Source organism: Delphinapterus leucas, chromosome 16 (genome assembly GCF_059928025.1).
Source record: "Delphinapterus leucas isolate spDelLeu-1000000601 "Yukka" chromosome 16, BTC_Dleu_Yukka2, whole genome shotgun sequence".
NCBI lineage: Eukaryota > Metazoa > Chordata > Mammalia > Artiodactyla > Monodontidae > Delphinapterus > Delphinapterus leucas.
This window is the reverse complement of record NC_143144.1, coordinates 63618312-63644252: the sequence shown is the minus strand read 5'-3', so window position 1 is coordinate 63644252 and position 25941 is coordinate 63618312. Positions and strand designations below refer to the sequence as shown.

The following is a 25941-nucleotide window of genomic DNA, read 5'->3' as shown; positions in this document are numbered from 1 at the left end:
TGGGAGGGAGGAGGAGGCGGGTACTGGTGATTTGGGCTTGTGTCGGGGGGAGGATGGGAGGTTAGTGGAAAGCCAACCCAACTTAAAAAATAAAAAGAAAGAAAGACCGCAAGGAAAACAAGATTCCTCGCGCTATCAATGGCAGAATGAAGCAAGAAAGCCATGCGAAGATGCATCCTTTGCCCTTAGCACAAATACAGCCATTTGTTCTTTGTGTCTCATTTTAATCAGTTACGAATGCCTTCGCCTCCCAAAGCTCAGCGTCTGCCTGCTACTTATGACGGGGCCCTCGGTAAACAAGAGGTAAAAGAGACATTTTCAGTTTTCCATAATAAGAGTAATAGGAACCATCAAAAATAAAAAGTCAGAAAGATGGTTGACCACGTGGCTTGTTGGTATTAAACACTAGTACAGTTGGGGATCTCCTTTGTGCTTTCGCTGTTTGCAATGGTGGCAATGCCTCCTGCAGGGGAGAGAAGACAGAGGGAGGTAAGGATGTACCTGTCACAAGGGCGTGGGTCTGTGCTTTATTTATCGCTAAATACCAAGCCACCTTAATGTGTGCTTATGAAATAGGGCACCTGGGTAGTCGATCCTACCAGTTCACTGGCTTATCTTACCTATGTTTAACGTTTGCCATCTCCCACCCCAGCACACAAGGTAGGAGCAATACCTTGCCATCTTATACTCTGCTGATCACAATACTAATAGCCAACAGGTATTGAACACGTATTATGTGGCAGACACTGTGCTAATGATATATGTCATTTCATGATCACAACAATCTTAGAAGGCAGATGCTATTATTCCCATTTCACAGATGAGGAATATGAGGCACAGAGAGGTCCCAGAGCTAGACGATTGGTAGAGCAAGAAAATGAATCCAGGGCTATCTGATGGCAGAGTTCCTATTCACGTGATTATTGGGACGTATAATGCTTTTGCTTTATAGAAAAAATAAAGAGAAAGTCCAACAGTAATAGTTGGCCTCATCCCTCTCCCACTCAGACTCCAGCACTTTTGATCTTGATCTACTTCTAAGAGAAGAAAGTTCTGCCAATTTCAGGTGGTCAGAGGTGGCAGACACTTTAAAACATGATTATGTCGCTGTAGCCAACTGGTTTCTCCCCCGCCCTCCAGACTAGTCCTGCCTGAAGGACAGGCCACATGGGCTGGCTGACTCAGGGTCTGGAGGACAGAGGACTCAGGAGCCTGGTGACACCAGCACACATACCTATGACCCGGGTGTCCAGCTCTTTGTCCAGCAGTTCCTCGGGCTCGGTGAAGTCACTGAGTGTGATTTTGGGGGCGTTTTCACTTTGGCTCACTGACCCAATCATCTCCTGCTCCTTGTCGTGTTGGACTTGAGCATAGATGTTAATCCAGGGGATTTTCCTACATGGGGCAGAGCAAAATCAGATTACGATCACGGGGCATGCCCGACTGGGGCAACTGGGAAATCCTGGGTGTTAAGGTGGAGGAAGAAGCTATTTACAGGACCAATGTCAGGGAAAGGGGCTGGCCACCCAGATACTGTCCCCATGAGGCCAATGAACACAAGGAGAGACCCAGATGCCCAGGGGAGATGTAAGCCACAGAACTCCCGGAGACATGCACCTTCTTCTGAGGCACAAAACCAGCAGGTGTAAACAGAAGGGCAATGCTATCGACCAAGTGTGCACTAAAACCCTTAAAACATTTACCAGTTATTACATTTACAAAGGAGCTGGACTTTGAGACTCATGAGGTTGTATCATAGTGAAAAGACAGCTTTTTCTAAGTTTGTATCAGTTTCGTCGATTCACATTGGTTTTCTTTATGAATAGCCAAGAAATAAAAGACTTATGGCCATTGCTACCAGTTTTAGAACACCAGCCGTGGGCCAAGTATCTTAAATACTTCCATAGTCAGTTTCCTCATCTGTTCAATAGGAATGACAATAGCTTTCTTTCAGGATTGTGGAGAGGATTAAGGCAAGGGTTAAGAGAAGCTAAATAACTTCCTTCAAAGACACAAAGGAGGTTTGGAAACAAGGCATACAGACTTGAGGTAGGAGGAGCAGGTAGGTTCAAACTGAAATCTGCTTGGAGTATTCATCTCCTGACCCATCTGTGTTCCAGCTTCTGTAGCCTCCTTTGACTTCTTCTAATCCTGCACTTCTCAAACTTCAGTATGCTTATGCCTCACCAGGTTCTTGTTGAAATGCATTTGTTACTCTATAGGCCTGAACTGGATGGGTTGAAATTCTTCATTTCTGCCTAGTTCCCAGCTGGTACTGATGCTGCTGGTCTGAAACCCACACTTTTGAGCTTCAAGATTCTGATACATCAGACTTGTCCCCACCTTGGGGAGGAGGGGTGAATCAACTGTTCCCTCTGTAACACACCTCCTTCTACTCTTCTCGTGACGGTGTCCTTCTTGTCCTTCAGAATTTGGCTTACATGTCACTTCTGAGAGGCCTCTCCTGACCACCCACTCTCTCCCATCATAAATATGTAATTATGGGATGGTGTCTATGAAAGAAACGAATAGGGTGTTGGTTTAGGGTGATGGAATAGGCTATGTGTGTGGACTTGTTTTCTGTCTGTCTTTCTCTCCCACAAAAAGCCCCGTGTCTGCAAGGTCTATGTTTTCCATTTTCACTGCTCTACACTTAGTGCGGTGCTTGGCATGTGGTTTACGTTCAGTATTTGTCAAATAAATGAATAAATGACCTCAAAGCCTATGCTCTTTCTATTTTCATATATTATGTTCTCAAACAAAAAGACCACACTTTTATCTTAGAATTTTACAGGTAGAAGAGCCCTCTCTTACCTCATTAAATGATGGGGAAATTGGTCTGAAGTCCAGACATTTCATGAATCTGATTACTGGCATAGATGCTATTAAAACTTGAGACATCTGACACCTACCCCAAAACAGAACATTCTGTGCAGAATCACTCTGTTGACCTAGTGCCAACCAGTGGTATTTTCAAGCATCTACATTCCCTTCCCTACTCCAACCCCACAATGAGGTAGAATGTGAGGCATTTAATAAGGTCTTCCATAGCTAATTTGGAAGGAAAGATCCCAAAATATGTTTAAAACATGGACAGTTTCTACTTTTCATTTATGTCCAGTTTTCATGTTTTTAATGGCTGCTTTCCATACATTAAGGGAGGTGTCCTCCTGACTCCTACTGGTCTAAACCTGCTTACTATAATTTACAAGAACCTTAAGTGAAGAGATTCTATGTGAGGCAGCAAACCGCAGGCTCCTCTAAATGTGTGTAATTAAAATTTCATGCTGGCCCTTAATTTCTTCTTATCTAAATAGAAAGGCAGCCTAACGACTTAGATTTCTTCTAGTCATAAAAGTACATATTACTCATGAACGTTGGGATCAACTGTAATATTTATTAGGCGCTGGGGGCAGTCAAACCATTCCTGCTCACACAAGTCTGGGTACTTCAGAGCTGTAGCCAGAGGTCACTGCCTCCCCTTTCCTGCTTTTTCAATGATTGATACCTGTGAGGATTTGGATCCATTTGCCCTTATAAAGACTGTTCACTTTATTTTAATCTCTGAAAACGGGCATTTTTTTCAATATTTTTAATAGATGGTTGGAAGGGAATGAATTTTATGTCACAACTTGCAGCATTTAAACTTTTTTTCAAATTGCTTTTTATTTCTTAACACATCCACTTGTAGGACCGTTGAGACAATAAGTCAAGATTAAACCCCGCTTTTGCAGATAAGAAGGTGGGAAATGAGATTTAGAGGCACGTCTTGGGCTATACATTCATGTAAGTTTTAATAAGAGGAGTAGAGTAAGATGGATCAATCCAAGTCACCTATATAAATTTCAGGTTTTTTTGTTTTGATTTGTTTTGTTTTGTTTTTTGTGGTACGCGGGCCTCTCACTGTTGTGGCCTCTCCCGTTGCAGAGCACAGGCTCCGGACGCGCAGGCTCAGCGGCCATGGCTCACGGGCCCAGCCGCTCCGTGGCATGTGGGATCTTCCCGGACCGGGTCATGAACCCGTGTCCCCTGCATCGGCAGGCAGACTCTCAACCACTGCGCCACCATGGAAGCCCTAAATTTCAGTTTTTATTTGTTTGTTCCAACTATGATTAAGTATTAGAAGTCCGTGGGAGGAACTTAGAAAAAGCAAGGTAGGCTTCGCACTGTGATGAAAGCCTTACTGAAAAAAGGCTGGAAGAAATATAAAATTTCAAAACTTTTCTTGGATAATAAGAAAAAACAAACCTACAGTATAGAAAGAAGGTCTTGTTAGGAAGAGTTTTCAGAAAATAAAAGCCATCTCAAAATGATTTTTAATTATATTGACTAAGACATCACAAAATAGAAGTCACTATCCAAGAATAGGATCAAATGTGGTCACTAAACAGAGGAAGGAGAATAGAGTTACCGTGATCCCCAAGATTCCTTTAAATAATTCTATTCTTCCTCTATTAAGTGACTACTTGGGACACTGAGATTGTTTTCAGTGCCTGGCACACAGCAGGTGCTCAATAAATGTTTGCTGAATAAATTAATGGCTTAATGAATTAATGCTGGAGATGGCAGAGAGAAAGTTTTGGGGTTTGAAAACAGCACGGCCAGTGATCTGGAAACAGAAACAGAATTACCCTCTCCCTAGCCTGTGCCATCAAAGTGTTTACTAGTCAGCTGTAGCTATTTAAATTTGAATTAATTGAAGTTAAATAAAATTAAAAATTCAGTGTTTCCACCATACCAGTGGCTACTGTATTGGACAGTATAGATTATGGAATGTTTTCATCTTTGCAGAAAGTTCTGTTGGACAGAAATGAAAGAAGGAGAGGAGACTCTAGGAATCATGGATAAGAACCTGACCTTTACTTGTCAGCAAGCTATGCACCCTCCATATAGCCATCACTGGAGTTCCAGGTGGTGAGGAGGGAAAGGAGACCAAAGAAACAAAGGGAGATCCAAAAGGACCTCAGCCAAAGGGCTTGGGCACTGGGAGGAAAACTTCCAGAAAAGGTGACTAGAAAAGAAAAGGTAATTGATGATTGGTTACCCTTAATTGACTCAAGCCGTTTATCCAGTTTGACTAGTATTTGTTTCCTGTATCCTGATTCCCTGCCAGGGACACAGAAAGGGTCGGCTGATATTTGGGGACAACAGAGGTAGAATAATTCAGAGATGCCGTTAACTGGCATAGATTCAAGTATTAAAGTCTGCACATTAAGAGATGGCGACATTAGTAAGTTGACTGTCTATGGAGTTTAGCAACATTTACAAGAGAGCAGAAAACTTTCTAAGTCACAGGGCAGATCTTGTCTTAATTTGGAGACACCTGACACGAATACCTCTTTGCAGGACTTCTATTGGCCCTGGTCCTCAGCGAGCATGCAGGTCTAGGAACCAGAAGGTGATACATTTGGGTTAATTGATCTTCAAGTCCCAGCAACCACCAGGCTTCCCCACAACCAAATCCTTGAATGAACAAAAGTGTGCTTTGTGTGTAACTGAAGTACACCCATAAATGGGTGTTGCTTTGACCAGACTGTTCCTATACCGAATCTTTGCTCGCTCATTGGATATGAAGGCTTTTCCCCTTCTTCAAAGGGAACATGGCAGGTGGGTTGACCCATCTTGATCCAAGAGGATGTGAACTCACATAACTGGTCTATAAATTGAACAGAAAGGTAAACCCCACTCTGTCCTTCTAGTGGAGACTGTTTAAGAATTCCTGCTGTTTTGGCTAATGCTGAGATGTCTATTGAGTAAAACTGGTGTTTTTAAGCCTGAGAAATCCACTAGAGGAGAGCTGATGGGGGCTGGGGGCGGGGGAGGTAGAGTGAAGCACCTTTACCACTGATCTCTTCCAAAATCTAAAAGCATTACCTTCAGCGTCTAGAAAAATTCCCAGGACCAAGTTATACTTTCAAAACTCATCTGACAATAATTAATGATATTTTTACTTTACCCAGGCTTCCTATGAAGCACATTTCTATGCCACTGATATGTCTGAGCCCTACTATGTGCCAATTTGTAACAGAGAAGAAGCCTTTGGGAGGCATATTATTTATAGCAGCTTAGCTTTTGTGATTTTTTATTATGTACTAGATATAGATATTACTACCTTGAAAACATATAGCAAACCTACAAAGTATTATTGTTTTTCCATTTTACACATTAGGAAATGAGGGCTTAGAGAGGCAAATTCAATTGCCTAAGGTTGCAAATGTTGAAAGTTAAAATTGGGTCTGATTTTCGAGTTCATACTCTTAACCAGCATATCTCTTGGTAGATGTATTACATTATTCAAATAATGGTACAGAATTACTGATTTCAATTTCTTGTCTTTAATAAGTATCCTATTACATCACCCCGCCTCTGGCCTGCAAAAATAACTTTTGAATACCTCTGGGGTTTGGTTTTCCTGATCAATTTCCCTCTAGAAACAGGAAAAATAGGGAGGAGTATAAAATTGTATATTTTGGCATGCAAATTTAAACAGATGTTGGATATCAGCAATACAAGATAAGAAAATATGTGTGTGTGCATATATGCATAACCAGATTTCAGCTGCATTTTCTCCACTTAACCACCCTGAATGGGTGGTAAGCTGTAGAAAAAGATCTCTTAAATATTTGAGACATTACTTTAGAAACTTAGGTGAGGTTTGAAAACCCCTCAAACTTCTCTTGAAGAGAATTAACTGATTTCATAGGCTACCCCTCATTTTCCTAACTCAACATAATTATAAACTGGAGAGCGTTCAGATTCTTAAGCTCCTTTATTCCCTGACCCTAAACCATTCCTGTTCTTCGCCAATGCCGAGCAGAGCTTCAGGGACAGTTAAAATCACCTGTTTAGGATGAGTTTAGGAATGTCGGTTACAGGAGGAATCAGCTCCCATGAATCTAGCCCCACGATTAAAACTGAGTGATGGTAGCACATACCTTTTAAATTTGTAGATCAAAAACACAGCCAGGCCGACAAACACCACTGACAAGAGCATAAGCATGGCTGAGCTGCTGTGCCCAGCACTGGAGTCCACCAGTGGAGCTAGGAAGAAAAAACAGACTTGCTCACTTGGAAGCTATTAGCTAGAGGGAGTATCTGTTGGAGAAAGGAAGCCAGCTGGTCTCCATCCTTATATCCAGCCTCCAATTGTCCTGCATGCTATCTGGGCAGAGGAAGCTTGGCTTCAATGATGAGAATGGTACCCCTGATCTACAGCTTCTTAGGGATCTGCTCTGCCTGGGGAAACTTGCTGCTCCTTGTGTAAACTGTACACAGCTAAGGGGAGTAGGAATAGGGCTTGAATGTTCTGTCTCTTAGACAGCCCAGTTGCCTGTCAACATGATTATAGGTGGCCCATTGGGAACTCCGGATTAAACACTGATGGAGTGTTTCAATCTCTTCCCCTATACTGTTGTGGTAAAACACTGCTGGATGGGTACATTTGGAATCTCCTCATCTGAAAAGTTTTTATTAATTAGAAACGTTTAGCACATAGGCTTTCCCAGAGAGCCAGAGGTGGATGCCCAATGGGACGTGCCTTCTTTTATTCCTTTCACAAATCAACCACCTAGAGCTGGTCACTTTTTCTACTTAGAGTTACATACTATAAATCAAAGAGAGTTTTAAAGTTATTTGATCTAGTCTTCCAACCAAGATTCACTGAATCAGAGAATCCTAGAAATTAAGAGAGCCTGAGGACTACCTCATATAACCCCAACTGTTATAGATAAAAAACATAATTAAGTCCAAAGCCCAAAGAAATTGTAGGTTTTTCCCCAAGATCATCCAGGAATTCAATAGCAAAGCCGCTTCTAAGAAAGTCTTCTCGCCACCTTAACAGGAAGCCTCAAGAAAGATGTGATTAATCTTTCTTTGCCGTCATTACACAAAGCCATTTACAGGCATTTATGGAAAAGTGTTTGGTAACTATCTCCTCCCTTTTCTCTCCAGGATATCAGAGCACCATACTCATCCCCCGCCCCCAACCACCACCACCACGAATCCCAACAGGCACTCACCTAAAGTCAGCTGTGTGACGTACACAATGACTTGAATCCCTGGCTTCAGCTCAAACTGGACTAAATTTTGGTTTAGAGCGTTAAACAGCGTCTCTACAATCTGGGGAGGAGAAAAAGGGAGAGAGAGAGGCTGCATGGGAAGAAATGTCATGTGACGGTGCTCCCTCATGGAATAAGAAACCAGGGTCAATAGGCAAAAAAATGACCATGTTCACTCAGAGGGCAGGATTTTGGAACATTTTTATCCATTTGGCTCTCCCAGCCCCCTAGAGCCCTGTGAAGCCAAGGACACAGCTGGTATTATTCGCTTATACTGGAGAGGAGAGTGAAACAGAGAGAGGCGTGTCCACAGTCACCCAGTGAATTCGAGTTGACAACAGACATAGAGGTTACATTCAACTCCCAGTTCAGTGCCTTTTAAGCCTGTATAACTTTCCATAGAGAGACCTGTTGTGGGTCCCAATGAAAGAAAGTCAACTGACCAACCGTTAGTTCTTTAATCTGAACAAGCAATATTCACAGGGTAGAGAAGCCCCTGCCAGGATTAAAGCAGGTACATACACCCCAGCCCACTCCTCTGCTGTTTCCCTTTTAGAGACAATGGGAGGCAAACATTAAAGGAGAAGCTGCCTCCTTTTTAGGGATAATTCTTCCTCTTTACTTTTCCCCAGCAAGTCTCAGAACGCGTAACATTGATTTAATCACTGTGTAATTCCCACATGAAAGCTGAGGCAGACTGAGGCTGTTGTCCCTAACTCCTATCTCGCTGTACGCGCCTTAATATCACAGCTGCTATTCATCACCGTAATTACCTATTTATCTAAATGGATGGATATTATAGCTTCCAAATATAGTTCACACATGCCACTTGCTATTTCAGAGTAAAGAGGTCTTGTAAAAGTGATCTACGCATTGAGAAGCTGAATTTATATCTGGCCAATTTCAATATGCAGCCCTTCAATGAAAGGATCTGCTTCATTTTCCAGAGAAACTGACCATGATGGCACCTGTGCAGCTCGCAGAGGACTGTGGATGGATGGGGGGGATCGGGTGACGGCCAGGTGAGTAGCAGAGGGATGCGGAAGACATCTGTACAATGATTAACTCGTATGGGAGCAAATGTGTTTGATTCACGCTGATTTTTAGCAGCCTCCTTCTCACTTATTTCTACTTCTAACTTAGCATCACAGGAGCATGGAAGGGTAAAGCAAAGCACGGCCAGTTAAGACCCCAGCAAGGGCAGGAAGAGAAGGAGAACCATGGGACCACCACTGACTTCATTTCTAGGCTAGTACGCAGATCACAAGAACTCTATGCCATTTGATAAGGACAGTAAATCACGATCCCTTTTGGGAATGCTGCTTCCTTAGTCAAAGCAAGATGAGGCCATCCACCTCTTTCCAAAGACACATGTTTACAACCAGTTCATTTTCTTCCTAGAAGCAGAACTTCTATTGACTAGGATCTTTAAAGACAGGAAGCACATTTTCCCAGAAATAGATAGGGAAACTCAAATTCCTCTCTTCATCTCCCCCATCTCTTTTCCCCAGAGCAAGTCATTGGGTGGGAGACATGAGCAAGTTGCAGGAATGGCAACTGTCGGAATGAATGACTTCAGGGGTACTCTTCTTGCCTGTGTAGCTGAATGCTCCAGTGTTTATGCATTTGTGTTTATTCTAGGTAAGGCTGATTGCTCTCCAAAGCCCTGGGTGCTAGACAAAGAGTGACAGTCTGATGGACCCATAGGAAAGGGCTCATCTCATTTTTTGGCTGGAAATACTTTGTGTCCCCTCAGATTATGAGGTGGAGGCAAGTCTCCTACCAAGTTAGTTTTCTTTCACTTACTTGTTCCAGGTCGCCTTCATTGCCTTTCCTCCTCTCTGTCAAGTTCTTGGGGGGAAGGATGAAGAGCTCTGCGGAAGTGGGGAGGCCAGGGAACACGGCAACTAGGATCTGCTCTTCTGGGATGCTGGTTACCTGCAAAGATGTTTAGACCAAACAATGGGGTCCTGGAGGAGCCAGCCTTCCCCAAGTCAATAACAAGGATACGGACTATAAATTTTTTGAAATGCAGCATTTAAGGCACAGTTTCCCATATATATCCAGGCTTCTTTTCTGTTTTCCCCTCGAACTGCTAGGTAGAGAATTATTAGTTTTACTTCCTCCTCTGCTCTTATATACATTTGTACTGAAACTAAAATACTACTACAAATGATTTTCAAAGTACTGTTTGCTGGCAATATTGGCAAAAGCTCCTCCCATATTTTCCACTTTTCTGCACTAAGAGGACCAGAGCTTCGGCGAAAATATGAACAGACTGGCTGCAAATGAAGAATGAGAAGTTATAAACAAACATGGGAAAACGCAAATTAAAAAAAAAAAGAGCAAAGCTCTTGTTTTCACTTACTAAAGCAGGATTTTTTGTTAAGTTACAGTAGCTAATACTGGTGAGGCTTCAATTAAGAGGTTTCCTCAACTGTTGCTGGCAGCACTAAAAATTGATACATATTGCCAATTTGGTTTTCAAAAGACTTACTGGAAGGTCATAAAAATATTCAGACCCTTCATTCAGTAACTGTAACTTGGAGTGTTTGTCCTAAAGAAATGATCCAAACTATAGGAAAAGCCATATGGAGGAAGAAACTCTCAGAACATTATTTATGTCAGATAAATGGGAAAGACTCAAATATTCAAAAACGTTAAGAAAATAATGGTTATTCTACCATCAAGATGATAATTAGTGCAGTGAGGCAACGTGGAAAAACACCTAGTGCCAGCTGTATTCTGATCTATTACCTCACATTTCTTTGGCTACAACTCTATAAAAATAAAAAATATACATAAAAAATAAAACAAAGCACTAAAAGTTCTGTTAAGATGTTGAAGTAGTGAATGAATTTTTCTATTCCTGAGTGTTTAGGAAAAGGATTACATTGTTTTTGGATAAAAACTAAACGTAAGCTTCCGTCTGAAGGCTAATTCCTTAAGAAAACAAAACTCTGAGTTCTCCCATGTAAATAAAGAGTAGGCCTGTTCTTTCCTATGTGTCTCTGGGAGGTCTTTATATCCAGAACAAAACTTCTTCTGTCGATCCAAATACGATATATATAGTTTTTGACTTGGCTGAAACGCCTGCCTCCTCCAAGAAGTCTACCCTGACTATCTCGCCTGCAGTGAGCTGTTCCGTGTCAGTCTCTCGTCCCCAGCACCTCCAGATTACCATGAAAGGAACTTAGATTATGTCCACGGTAACATATGAGTATGTCTGTCTGCTACATTCTTTTCTCTGATAACTTCTTATTATATGTTTGTCCAGACATTCCAGGGGGGCGGGGGGCGAACTCTGTGGCTACCTCATTGTTCCAAGTGATGCCTGACCTGGAGGAAAGAATAGACACTGGATTGAATAGAACTGGAGGGGTTGTCTCCCGTTAGCTCAGCTCTGGTTCTAATTTGGAACTAGAGATTGGAGTTAACGCCTAGGAACGTGATGCAGGAAAGAGAGAGTGCCAACCTGCAGAGAACTAGCAAGCGGCAGTCAGAAGCCTGAAAAGCCCTCCAAAGTGGGGAGGCATCCCCGTGCAGCCTGAAGAGGCTTTGCCAGATGCCTCAGTTTCCTACTGGGAGGCAAGATGGCCTTATCCTAACCAGCCAGGGGTAGTAAGTCTCAGAGACCAGACTGAGGTCAGACAATCACCCAGTTGAGAGAAGGGGATGAGCCTATGAGTGCTGTGGCTGGTGTGACCCTGTGTCCCAGGGAAGAGTGGTCTCAGGGTGCATCACTTGGTTAGGGACCTTGCAGGGACCTAACTCCAGTCGTACAAAATCTCACACAATCCTGGATGTTTCACAGTCGAAGGTATACAAGACCAATTCCATTCTCATCCCTCTCTAGGAACAATCTCTTTATAAAAAGATGTGAGGTGAAGTTCTTCTTGTGGACAACTCCTCACAGGAATGCTCTCATATCATTCTCTTTTATTTGTGCTTCTTCCTTCCTGGCAGCTCCTTCTCCGCGTCCTTCCCTGGATCTTTCTCTTCTGCCTTGGGAAGCATCGGCATCCATCTCTGCCCTGGCCCCTCTCCCTCTCAGGGTGGGGTGGGGGGATCTAAAGAGCTCCACAGCCTCAGTTCCCACATTGCTACCTCCCACGGAAACCTCACTTGATCCCCAATCCATATCCTCAACTCTCTTGCTTATCTTCATCCAGTTGTTTCTCACGTGCTCCAAATTCACATAAAAGACCAAATGATTACTGTTCCCCAAGCATGTTTCTCCTACACAGTCACCATCTTGATCAATGGCAAGGAAAACCCTCTCCTTCCTACTCTTAAAATCGGAAAGTTTCTCCCTCCCTCTCATCCACACTGTATTTTATTAGTCACCAATTCTACTGCTCAACTGCCTAAGTAGCCTTTGAATCGTCCCTCTTCAGGATCATAGTAGTCTTTTAGCTGGTCATCTTTTGTGAAATCTCCCCCTACACTATTCACTTTCCCACCTCTGGAGCCCATCCTCTGTATTGCCACCAGAATGGATGTCTGAAACATAAATCTATTGCCAGAAATTTTTACCTATATTGGGTTGGCCAAAAAGTTCGTTCGGGTTTTCCTGTAACATCTGACGGAAAAAGCCAAACGAACTTTTTGGCCAACCCAATATAATAAAGAAAGAACACTTTCCAGAGCCTACGGGATGTATGTCAAACCCCTTTTGGCTTCTCACACCCTTTACAAACTGACCAATCCATCCCTGCTCAACGTCATTCACACCTGCCCTTATAACCTATAGATTGGCTACACTAAACTGTCATGTCCCAAATATACTGTGTTTTCCACGGAGCCTGGCTTTGCACACGCTGTTCATTCTACCTGAGAGACATCATTCTCTCTCTGTTAACTACTATTTATCCTTTAAAACAGAGTTCAAGTATCCCCTCCAAAGACTATTCTAACATTTCACAAGTATTTACTGAATCACAAATGTGTGCGAAGCCTGAACTTTCCTGGACAGAGTGAACTGCCCTTTTCTCTGTGCTCTTTTGAAATGCTGGCCATGCCTCTACCATAGAACTAGCTGCATATTAGACTTATCTCTACATTTGAATTGACCATGTTTTATTCGCTATTATAGTCCAGTGCCTAGGTGTGAGCAAAGGGTTAACAAAACCCTTTCAACTTTGTCTAAGGAAAATATGACCTCGGGCAAACTGTATAACCCCAGAGTCTGCTGCCATGCTCTGTTTCCTGACCTGCAGCCTTCTGATGGCCACATATGGTCAGTGGGAGTCTTGAAGTCTGAGTGGTTAAAAACCAACAACAAAAGCAAACAAACAAGCAAAAAAAACCCCAAACCTTGGTGGGCAAACAGCCAACTAAATGAATGATATTAGTAAAGACTCAATGAGTGGCCCAGCCATCATTTCATTAAAGGGGTCAATTTGCTGCCTTAGAAAAATTTAGGATTAAGATGGGGTCAATTTCCCATCCTTGAACACCAGATTGATTCTCTGTCTCTGTCTCTCTCCACCTAATCTCTCCATCTTTCCTTCCCATCCTTCACTTCCCCCCTTCTTCTTTTCTCTCTCTCTTTTTACAGAGAAATAATCTTTACTTAACTGCGGAATGGTGGTTTGCATCCATGAAAATGTATTCTGCACCACAGCATCTTGTTCTTTATTCATAAACATTTAAGCAAAGAAAAAGCCAACTTACTTTCACCAGAGCCCGCTTGATCACATTGGCAATATCTTGCCTCCACTCCGGAATGTCAGGATTGTGGTAATCCAGATTAGGAGAGAATGATAAGAGTTGGGACTGAAAGTATTCTGCAAGGAGAGAGCGTGTGTGAGTGAGGCTGAGAGAGGGTGTGATAGGCAAGGGGACTCCATGATCACTGTGCTTTAGGGAAAGGGCACAGTCTTTCATGTGGCCTGATCTCAAATTCCTTCCTTTCAGCCTGTCTCTTGGCTTCTAAAAAAAAGTGGCATTTGGTGACTGGAAGTAAATTTGCGCTCCTACCATTTTTGTTTGTTTTTAAAATCTTAAGGACTTCTTCTTGTAAATGAACATTATCTGAAATGCAAGAAAATTGTGAAACTCCAGAAGAAGGGGACTTTTGCTGCTGCAGGTGGTATCATGCAGTGGCAACAATAAAGCATTAATAAATGGGCTAGATTAGAATGAAGACTTTTCTTACCCTTCCCTTAGTTCCATGGACCCTGCCAGAAAAACTGCCTCAGGGGCTTAGAAAACAGGTCAGAACCCTGTATCTAGGGTGTGGGTAACATTCAGTTTCTCAATCTGATTGGTAGGTACACAGGTGTGTCCACTTTGTGATAATTCATGAAGCTAAAACACTTACGATCTGTGCACTTCTCTGTATTTAAAAAGAATTTTTTAAATTGAAGTATAGTTGATGTACAGTGTTGTGTTAATTTCTGCTGTACAGCAAAATGACTCAGTTGTATACATACCTTTTTATATTCTTTTCCATTATGGTTTATCCTAGGAGGTTGGATATAGTTCCCTGCGTTATACAGTAGGACCCTGTTGTTTATCCATTCTAAATGTAGTAGTTTGCATCTAATAACCCCAAACTCCCAGTTACATTCCAATAAAAATGTCTACTTAAAGTCTTCCAGGTGCCCGATGAGAGAGGCTGAGCCTCAAGTTTGCAGAGTTGTAGGAAAAGGCACTCACCTGGGGTGAGGTGGAAGAAATATAGACTGAGTCAGAGGATCACATACCTCACTCAGTACAACTTTCTGGAAAACCCTGGTATAGTGGCTGTTTTTAGGGTATGTGGGAGGTTTGTGGGATGGTGGTAGAAGCACAATTTGATTTAAAAGAAATTTAATAATTAAGAGTGGTTCTCCAGGACTGAGAACAGAATGGTGGCCCTATTTACCACTCTCCCGCCTTGCTCTGTCTTTCTATTCTCAGCCTTAGTCTCAGCCTTTGCAGCCAAAGATCAGAATCTCAAACAACAAAGAAAACACATTAGTTATGTGTAGTTCATCTCAGTACCTAAGCTGTGAGTTCTTCAAGAGCAGGGACCATGACTCCTCCAGCTTTTGAAATCACTGGTCCCCATCCTAACAAAGAATGGATGCCACATGTGTGTGAGAGATACCTTGGCAGGTCATCAGATCTAGATGCTTCTATGATAGTCTTTCCAGCTCAGCATTCCTTCAACTTATGATACATCTCTGTCTAATGAGACCATCAGGTTTTGATGCAGACACATCACAGAAGACAAGAAATGCCTGTCCGTGATCTGCTTCTCTAACAACCTCCGTATCTATTCAAGAACAAGGTAAGAAGTAGGTTTGGATACCTTTTGTGGACCTACCTAATTTTCCTATGCCCTGGGGCATTTCCAAAGCAGTCAGCGATTGCTGCTATGGTGTATGGAGGGGATTGGCTGGGCAGGAAGGGGCATCACGGGGCTTACCGTGAACTGCGATATCTTTTGTGTCCTGGATGAGGGCATTCCCAGCAGCCACCTGGACAGTGATGGTATTGGTTCCCTCTGCTAGGAATGTGAAGGAAATGCTGCTGTCCAAGGTGATGAGGGGCTAAAAGAGAGAAGCAGGAACACTTATTTAGTCCTTTATGGGATATCAGATTCCCTCCTTTCCTGTAAATCTCAGACTGTCACCAATCTGCATAGCATTTGCATATCCCCAAGGGATCCTAATTTGAAAAAGGAAAAAAAAATGCACAGCTTTCTGAAACTGTGATTGTATATCCAGTATCCAGGAAGAGCATTAATATACTTGAAATGCACTGTAAAATGTTAATTCTGAGAGATGAAGATAAGACTGGGCACCCTGGATTTTGCACGTCATTCTACTCCTTCTCCTGGGGCAAAGTAGAAGCATCTTTTGTAATCTATTCCCAGTGACTCTGGGAATAGGCGATCACTTTTCTCTTTTCCTCTAATATTCCGTGTCACTTATATTTTCATCCTGCATTCCATCGGGCTGTAAGATTTTTCAGAGAAGTGACCACATCTTACTTATTTTTGTATCAACCACCCTTGGCAAATTGTCTCACATCTAGCAGAATCCGTATATAACTTGGATGTATGGTCATATTATTGACATTTTGTTTGGTCATTATCTGTGTTTTCCACTGCAAGGCATTTCTAACAATTTAAATAAGTTGGAAAACATATAAACATGCATATCTGTGCTCACTTTTTAATCTTTTTTTCCTTTCTGTTTTCTTTCCTTGATCATAACAGACAGGGATTTGTCAAGGATAAAGAAAGAGAATAAGCATATTTTTTTTCTTGGGAATTAGGATCTTGATAGAAGCAGGTGCTTACTGGAGAGAAGAGAACGCAGATTCTGCGACTGAAGAGTCATTATTCAGTGATTATCTTGAAGCCAGTGCCCTCTCGAGTTATCTGGTGTTTGCAAGGTAAGACATATTAGTAGGAGGCTTCTCTAAGGCAGCTCGTGAACAGATGTCACAAGTGCAGATGAGCAGACCCCTCTCCTCTCTGTGTCTTAGGACGACAATAGGATAGAGTAATGATGTAGCCAGTTGGGGATGTGTAGAGTTTCCCTTTAAAATGTGGGTATCGGCCAGTGTTCACACAGCACACCCGTGCACCTGGACCCTGCAGAGGCTCAGAGAGGCAGCTATCAGACAGCGTCCCTCCTGCAAAACTGAAATTCCTCTCTAGCTCAGAATTTTCAACTGGGCCTCTGAAACAATAATTTGATTTCTTGGCTTTAATATTCTATTGCTCTATTTTATGACCAGGCTGATGGCTGGAGTTGGACAGGATTAGAGATATTGCCCTAAGCTTTCTGACACCCTTTCTTCTCTGCTTGCTAAATGAAAGAAAGAAGTGAGTACTGAAAGAGTTACACTCTTTATCTTAACTAAGGGTAAACCCCAGAGCCCAAGCATGCTTCTCCATACTTATGGCTCTGTGATGATATGCACAAGGGTACGGCCTTATTAATTAAACAACAAATGAGGTACAAGTAGGTTCTGTGATGAAAATCAACTCCCATGGGCCAAAAGTGGCTGTTTAGTGTCCTGTGTTGAGAAGGAAGCTGAAGTTAAGCTGGGCTCAGCATGGCAATGTCAGCCACTGACATGGAATAAAGGAAGAATGTGTGCCACTCAGTTACCACCTTTAGTATAACAAGAACAGAGACTTGATACTCTGGCTCTGTTACTATTTTAATGAATTACCTTGGGCAAAATTTGTCCCCACTGTGTGCCTTAGGTCTTTATCTTTTAAATTAAAGGTTTGGGTTAGAAGTTGTGAGGACTCATTCAGGAATCAGAACACATAGGATTGATGAATGGCTTCTGGCAAATTTTCTAGTTCCTACTAGTCAACTCATTATGACTTACCTGTCAGAATACCTTCAACTGCTTCAGTACCTAGGTCATATTCTTTGGAAGGAAAATGAGATACCTCTATATACCAAACACAATGGCTAAATTTTCTTTAAAAATAATAATATCAAATATTATTGAGGATGTGGAGCCACTGGAACTCTCATCCATTTTTGGTGGGATGTACAATGGTGCAACGATGTAGGAAAAAGTTCAGTTTTACAAGAAATTGTGATAATTTTTTCCAAAGTAGTTGTAACATTTTATATTTATGACTTAGCAATTGAAGTCCTGGGGATTTAGCCAAGATAAAAGAAAACATCCACAAAGAAAAGAAAATGTTTATAGCAGTACATTCATACTAGCCAAAAACTGAAAAGAACCTAGGAGAATTTATCAATAGGAAAATGAATAAACAAGTCATAGTATATGCATATAATGAACAGAAAAGAACAAATATTGATATACACAACAGTATGGATAAGTCCCCAAACCATAAGAAATGAAAGAAGCCTTATATGAAAGAATTCACATGATATGATTACATTAAAAGAAGTTCTAGGAAAGGCAAATCTAATTCATGATGAAAAAAATAGTGGCTGGTTCTGGGGGTTGGGGTGGGAATTGACTAGGGGCATGAGAGAACTTTTGGGAGTGATGCTAATACTATATGTCTTGATAGGAGTTTGGGTTACAGGTATATGCCTTTGTTAGAACTCAGGAGCTACACACTTCAGATCTGTACATTTCATTGTTGATACATTTCATCCCCCCCTGGGGGAAAAAGTATAAACAAATAAAGGACTCTAGCTAATGATTTGCCACCTAAAGCATTTAGGACAAGGCATGTAAGTGCCTGAAATAAATCAAAATTTAAGATCGGGTTGATGGCTGAATAGAGGGATGGACAGATAAATAGACATGATAAAACAAGCACAGTAGATGTTAATGATAGAATACAGATGGTGGGTATGTGAATGTTCACTTCAACTTTAGTTTGTGTTTGAAGTTTTTAATAATAAAATGTTGGGAGAGAAACAAAACAAAAAAGGAATAACTGATGTGGTGTTTTTTTGTTTGTTTGTTTGATCCCATGAATTGCTCTGACCATAACTGTATCACATTGTCCTTCCATTTTGGTTACTGCCCTCAGCTATCTCTAATCTCTTCCCAGCTCTCAGCCCCAGGATACTCTTCTCCACTAACGGTTGTCTCTTCAGGGAATCTGCACGACTATCATGTCATCTTCTTCAGCTTTCAGGGGTCTACACGGCCCCCGCTCTCCTTTCTCTGCACACTCGTCTTATCTTAGGCTTGGGTGATGGTGCTGTGCCAGACAATGATATCTCTTTCTGAGAGGAGTGGAATTCCTCCTGTCCCAGCAGATTTGGTCTCCTCTCTATCTGGCTGCTTTCCTAGAAGATCCAGGAACCAAACAAGGATGCACGTCTGCAGGACAAGGGAATGCCATCTGAGGTGGGAGGGAGCATGCCATCCCACCAGCCAGTCGGGGCTCTGAGCCACAGCAAACAAACTGTGTTGAATGCGAACACTTGGCCCCCAGGTAACAGGCCCCAGGCTTCCACCCTAGGGAAATGGCAGAAGCTAATTTTGTTTTCCAAATTGCTTTTGTTTTTCATCAGCTGTTGTGACATCATGGCTGATTTCACCTTCCTTGCAAAGCTGGAACACTCCACGGGATTCTTGAGTTCTTCACTGGCCACCCATGTCTAGTGCACAACACTAAATTAAATCAAGTATTTTAAGGTTCATTTACTAACTCTACCAGGCAAGCAGACACATTTATTAAGCCAGAACTCTGTTAATCCCAGCAAATTGGCCTGTTAGAGCCCCACAAATCCAACAGGCAGCCAACTGACTTCTCCGTGTTTTGTCCAAGCTGCAGGGCCAGCCCACAGCAAGGCTCATGTCCTACCTAGGCTGCAGGCTGCATCCCTGCCCACAGAGGATCCCTCATGTGCAACAGGTCATGTATTATCCACTAAGCCCAGCAAGCCATCAATGAAGCTCTGAGTAACTAGTTAGGAGATTCCCACGTGACTAATGGATCCGGGAGCTTCAGGGAAATGTCTGGATGCAGCCTACACCAGATTCCCAATACATAGTAAGTCAAGTTAATATCGAATATTATAAAATCCCCACAATTTAAATGTATACCTTGATAAAACCTTCCATTCCTAAATTGGACAGACTATGTAATCACTACACTTGCCTCACTTAAAACTTTAGAAGATTATATATGTAGAAAGTGCTTTACTTTATGAAGTGGAGAAGGCAAGATATATAATTGTGGATATGTTATGATGAGAACTACATGAGAGAAAAGTCTAAAATACCTAAAAAGAACAAAAATAAATAAAGTAAATAGTACCTAAATATGTGTTATGACTATGGGAGTATTTTGAAAATTTATAGTTTTGGGGAAAAAAAATTCCCTCAAACACACACACACACACACACACACACACACACACACACCTGTAAAAACTCTTCAAAAGTATCTCATTGTTGAAAATATCACTGTCCATGAATCTGGTCTATCTTCCATTATCCTATCCTAAATCTAAGTTTCTATGACAAACTAAAACACATCCGGTTATGTCATTCAAAGCCATTTGTCATCTATCCTCCCCAGTTTTAGTTTCTTATGCAATTTCTCCCCAGATGAATCCCTCTTTCATAGTGTCTGTCTACACAGAACACAAACAGGCCCAAAGCCTTACCAGTGGGCACAAATCCCTCCCCCTCCTCTCTGGCCTCAATTCTACCACTCCTTCAACGCCAGCTTAGGACCAGCTTCAAACACAACTTGCTCCAAGACCAAGAGGCCCTGCATCCATCACCCCCTAGGCTGCCTGGCTGGGCCAGTAATGTTACATTCCTATTACCATTCCTTACAGTATCTATTTTGGGATGTTAACCTCATCTTCTTGAATAGACTGTTTCTTAAGGGCAACAAATGGAATTTATACTGCTTTGTGTTCCTCATAAGATTTAGCACAAAATACACGTTCTCGAGAAAGATCCACGTAGCTACTGATACAATTTAGCATCTCCCGCTGACAGACTTGTAGGTATATGGGCCTATAGTTGGATTTCAGGAATGCTTGCTCTCTTCTCTCTATTCGTACATCATCCCACTTGCTCACCGATCATTGTGTGTGTGTGTTCATCTTGCCTTCTCATCAGGATTGTAATCTCCTTGAAGACAGAGACAAGATTGTAAGTGCTCTTCTATTCCTAAGGGCACCAAGCAGAGGGTTGGCTATAAAGGTTTGTGGGGAGTCAAGTGATTCTTATTGGGAGGTCGATTTAATTCAACCACCTGGGCAAACCTGTCCAATCCAGTTCACCTGGTCACAAGACATAGAAACAGACACACACATACACATACACAGGGGATCATTTCTCCTTCATCAGTGATGTTCTGATGATTAAATAATATATATGAAGAGCCCAGTGCAAGGCCAATGCTAGAAAGAAATGCTCAAAATTAGCATTAGCTCCTTTTACAGATCGGTTTGTTCATCAAAGGTAACCACATAGCTCCACACTCAGAGCACTCGCCAAGACACCCAAAGACACTCATTCATTTGCCAGGAAAATACAAAGCTCACTAGATCCATTTCTGGGCACTGTGGCCACATTGATGTGTTTCTGTCATGGTGCTTGCAAAAGCACTGAAGATGTAACTCTTTTAAATGGGTGGAATAACCATGCTTGAAGGTGGGAGAGAAATCTCTAGAACCACGTCAGATTTGCCACTGAGATGGAGATGCCATTGATGCAAAGGGTGAACACAACAGTGACTGGATGTGTTCTAAGCACTTAAGTGCCGTTCTTTACTTAAGCCTCAAAGCACTATTAGAGTGTAGTAGCTACCAGTCTTATTCTGACCTCACAATGAACAAAACTAAGGCGCAGAGAAATTACCTGATTCGACAAAAGGCATGCAGCAAGGAGAATCTGAGTCTGGATCCCAACCCAGGTTTGTCTCATTTCAAAACCACCCTGTTCCAATGCCTCTAATGTACTATCATTCTCTTGGTTTTGGGGGAAGAAAAAACCAACTAGTAAGACCTTTGAGATCTTGGGTATTTGTACAGCACTTTATGCTCAAGTTTATAGATGGAAATTCCTAACCTAAGAAGTACTTCAGGTCAATCTCAATTAAAAAAAATAAAACCATAATGCCATACTGCAATTTTAAAATTTCCCTCTCATAATATAGATTAGATAGATAGATGATAGATAGAAAGATATTTCAAATAATAACTCAATAATGTTCATGGATTAGATATTAGTATCCTTGATTTAGAGAAAACAACACTGAGCTTCAGATCAGGTAATTTGTTCAAAGTAACAGACAATTGTTAGAGAAACAGAAACTAGGCTCTCCAATCACTTTGTCCACTTCTCTGTTGATCAAATATTTATTAGACACTGTCTGGTATTTCAGGCCTTAGAATAAACACCCAAAGAAAAAGATGGTGCTATAGAGAAACACTGTCTTTGGTTCCTTGTGGTCTGTTGGGTAAATCATTGGGTTCATGATGGCCAAGAACTGCCCTCCCTACACACAGTTGTCTCCCAGTAAAGATCAACAGGTGAACAAACACTAACAGAAAAGAACTCCCTGGCTGGACAGCCCAAACCTCACATCCTCAGAGGTGAAATGAACTTAAAATCCTTCTCTTTCTGATGTTCTCCTCCTAGAAGATTTTCTCTTTTTCTTTCACCATGTATGTCTGCTGGTGTTGAAAGCAGAATTTTAGGGTCTGTGATCTCCAAACAGGGTGATGCAGAGAAAGCATCCTGGGGCTGGGGGGTACATGGTAGATGGGAATTAGGAGACCTGGGTTTAGGTCTGGCTCGACAGCTGAACAGCTGTTTGACCTTAGGATGCTCATCTCACACAGGGAGCTTCACTTCTCTAATATACTAAATGGGGAATCTCATTAACTAACCTCCTACCTATTGTCGTGGTGAATAATAACACCAGAAATGCAAAAGCATCATAGTCTATACTAAGAACTTGAAAGTATACGGCACAAATGATGCAAACAGGAAATTGTCCCTTGGGTCCATAAATCTAATTCAGTCTTTTATCAAACCATCCTAACAGTCAGTTTTTACACCAAAATAGAAAGCATCCATTTAGTGAGTAAACTAGTCTGTTCCAGGGAGATACATAGTATCTTACTTAGTTTTCACAAAAATCGAGATGATGCACACATTATTCTGTCCAGTTTGCTGTTGAGTGAATTAAATTTTAGGTCAAATCACTTGATTAAACTCACATAATAAACAGGTAGCAGTGCTAGAAACCTAACCCTTGTCTCTCTGACCCCAAGGTCCGTATTCTCTCGACCACATCACGCTACCACCCTGGAAAAGAGCAGGATTTACAACATTGTAAATCAACTATACTTCAATGAAATGTTTTTTTTAATTTAAAATAAGAGCAGGGATGAATCACCTCCCACTCTTACCCTGCAAAAGCTGAAGTTCTCTTCGGTCATCTCATAACAAACAAACAAAACTGGCATTATTCCATTCCTTTTTAAAAGGAATTACTACTACACCAGCAACTGAATATTTATTTCCCCCTTCTTTAGATATCCAGCATTTCTGAGTCTGATATATCTTTCATAAATTTTTTTTTTTAAAGTAAAGGTCTAAGATGAGCAGTACCAATCACATCAAGAATGACTAAAGAAAATGCAAAGACAAAAACAGGAAGAGCAAAAACCATGAAGCCCTTAAGCTGAGGAACCCTCAGCCAAACTGCTCTCAGCTTCTGTTGTACAAGTGTGGTTATTCTTGAAAAAGCTGCATCATCACCAGTTGCCAGGAGTAGGGAGTATCTGCAAAGTCCACAGTTTGGCCCTTAAGTCCCTTTCTTTGAGACTTGGCAACATCAGTACCATGCCTAAGAGGAAGAACGTCAGTACCTGGCCCTAACAGAACACCTAGTAGGTCTTGCTAAAGACGCTTTACGTGCGTTATTATCCCATTTGACTTTCGCTGCCCTGCATTTAGAGATCTAATTCACGTTTCACAGATGGTGTCACTTAATTTCAGAGATGCTAAATGACTTTCTTGATATTATACAGCAGGTGAGTAGAAAGGCTGGGATTAGAGCAAAATGGAACAACATCAATATTAGAAATATTGGTTAGAGGGGCAAGAACAACCAGGTTTGTACAGATTCTCCAAGTACCCTTTCTTCCTTAGGATTATTTGAACTTTCCCTATTATAACAATGAACTTGCTGTAGGAGGGTATGTCATATTCAATTACGTGGATTCATAGCTTCATTTAAGTATCCCCCATTGCCCACATCCCCCCTCTGCACCCCCCCCCACCCAACATCAACACAGAAGTTGGAACACGGGAACATTCAGTATAGACCTAAGCACACACCAATCGGAAAGGGCCAAACCTTTGTACTATTGCCGAACCACCAGAAATAGGTCAGGGTCCCCAGCTGGCTGGGCCACACAACGGCACTGATGTTGACCTCCTTGTTTCTTATGGCAACAAATGGAACTCGGAGATGAACATGCTCCACCGGACCTAAGGGAACAAGGAGAACAATGTCAGTGTTTCTATTCCTGGAATAAACAAACAATCACACTCCCAGATTCTTAATCTTAACCTCTGTTACCATCACCTATAATAAAACAAGGATTGCAAACCCACAGATGTTGAGAAGTATGTGTGTGTGTGTGTGTGTGTGTGTGTGTGTGTGTGTGTACTTGAAATGAAGTACCACGTATAATAGGGAACTCAAATCGGGCTTCAGATTTTTTCAGTGCCATCTGAATTTAATTTCCATCCAATGAGCCCAACCTCGAATGCTTATGAACCCCCAGCCCAAGGACAAAGCTAGTTTACTGGACACTTAGTCAATAAATAGGAAGATAAAGAGTGGTCTCTTGCATTTCTGCCGATTAGCCTGTATTGTGATTGGCGGTCAGTGCATTGTATGGAGGGCTCCGCCATTATCCTCAATTGTTAATTGGCCCCATCTTGTTCAACAATCGGCCATTGTGCCTGTCATCTGCAACACTCAGTGGGTATCATTCAGAGGCTCGCGAGGCTGTTTTATAGAAAGGAAAGAGCCCATCTCCCTAAATTGAAGGAGAAATAAGTGTCAGGTTCCCAAATAATAATTTAAAAAGCTGCTTGCCTAAAGGTGACCAAGCTTGTATTTTTTCTTCTTCCTCAGAAAACTGATGTAAGCAGTCTCAGGTTCTAAACTAGCGAGTAACAGAATAGATTGGAACCCACCCTATGCATACTAAGTGAGGATTTTAATTTAATTCATTTCCAAAATAACGTGAGAACAGGAAAACGCTGTTGGAAAATGTTAGTGTTATCAGCATTGCCTTTGTGGGTTAGATCGGTTATTTTTTAACTCTGTGGGATTTTCTCCCCCACCCTTACCCCTTTCTTTTTCCTTTTTGTTTTCTTTTTTTCCTACCTACTTCCTTTCCTCCCTTTCTTCCCGTCCTTATATCCTTCCTACTTAGCCAAATCCAATGAAAATCTTCTAATTATCTGTCCACACTAAGTCAGAGCACATTTCCCTGGTTTCCACCATGATAGTGTTGATGAGCTAAAGTGACTAAAGGTCACAGCTGTAGCAGGGACAGCTCTTTAGCCTGGGGGCCTTGAGTTCTTCTCATGGGTGGGACATTTTCCAGGCCACCCAGCCTTCACTATTGATGTCTTGGGTTATTTTGGAGACAGCTCAGTTTAAAGGGAAGAAAACAGATGGATACTCTTCACTTCTGCTCCTGTTTAATTTTAGATGTATGACCTTTTCCTCTATCTTACAGAACCTTGACTCTACACAGACTGTTATGCTGTGCCCTGCCTTCCTTACAGTAATAAGAACATATGAAAGTGATGTGTGGATGTTAAAGGTATCATATAATTAATTATGTGCTGACACTGTTTCCACCACCACCACTACCACTACCACCACATCGTCACTGTTCCTGTGTATCATCGTGTAGAAGTCCCTCTTGAGAGAGTGAGCGTTCTGAGTCTCACCGGGTGCCTCCTATGTCGTAAGTAAATTTATACTGGGATAAAAGGTGTTTGGACAGGGACTGATGTTTGGGTGAGGAGATCAGCCAGACTGGCTTGCCACCTCCCAGATGATATTTTCCTGAACAATCAACGAGTGAATCTGTGTATCTACAGCGTGAAAATATTCCTTGCCTACTGCCCTCCCACCTGACCCCAGACATACGGCCCCTCAAGATTTCTTTCAACAAATAATTTCAAACCTGTCACTTCAGATACACATTTGGCTGAAGCTTTAATTATTTTCAATGAGTAAATCTGTTTAATTATTTTTGTATGGTTTGACTGTTGGTGAGAATAAACACACACACACACACACACACGTGTGAGAAAATACCACCTACTTTTCATTGCTATACTTACTCATTCTTAGGAGTTTTTCTGGTTTATCTCTCTTTGTTGTTTGTGTGTTACTGATCATTGTGGAAGAGAA

At 41.8% G+C, this 25941-nt stretch overlaps 1 protein-coding gene across 1 annotated transcript in view; it reads right to left on the bottom strand.

Annotated features, from left to right (window-relative positions):
* Positions 1 to 284: 284 nt before the first annotated feature.
* Positions 285 to 25941, bottom strand: part of SORCS3 (sortilin related VPS10 domain containing receptor 3) — a 587799-nt gene continuing 562142 nt past the window's right edge. Inside the window, exons 20-27 of the mRNA XM_022568819.3 lie at positions 23854 to 23987; positions 15475 to 15598; positions 13734 to 13846; positions 9864 to 9995; positions 8019 to 8118; positions 6936 to 7041; positions 1235 to 1395; positions 285 to 463 (exon numbers count right to left, since the gene is read on the bottom strand). Of these exons, the coding sequence (XP_022424527.1) occupies positions 399 to 463; positions 1235 to 1395; positions 6936 to 7041; positions 8019 to 8118; positions 9864 to 9995; positions 13734 to 13846; positions 15475 to 15598; positions 23854 to 23987 (935 nt within the window). The 3' untranslated portion in view covers positions 285 to 398. The remainder of the gene's footprint in view (positions 464 to 1234; positions 1396 to 6935; positions 7042 to 8018; positions 8119 to 9863; positions 9996 to 13733; positions 13847 to 15474; positions 15599 to 23853; positions 23988 to 25941) is intronic.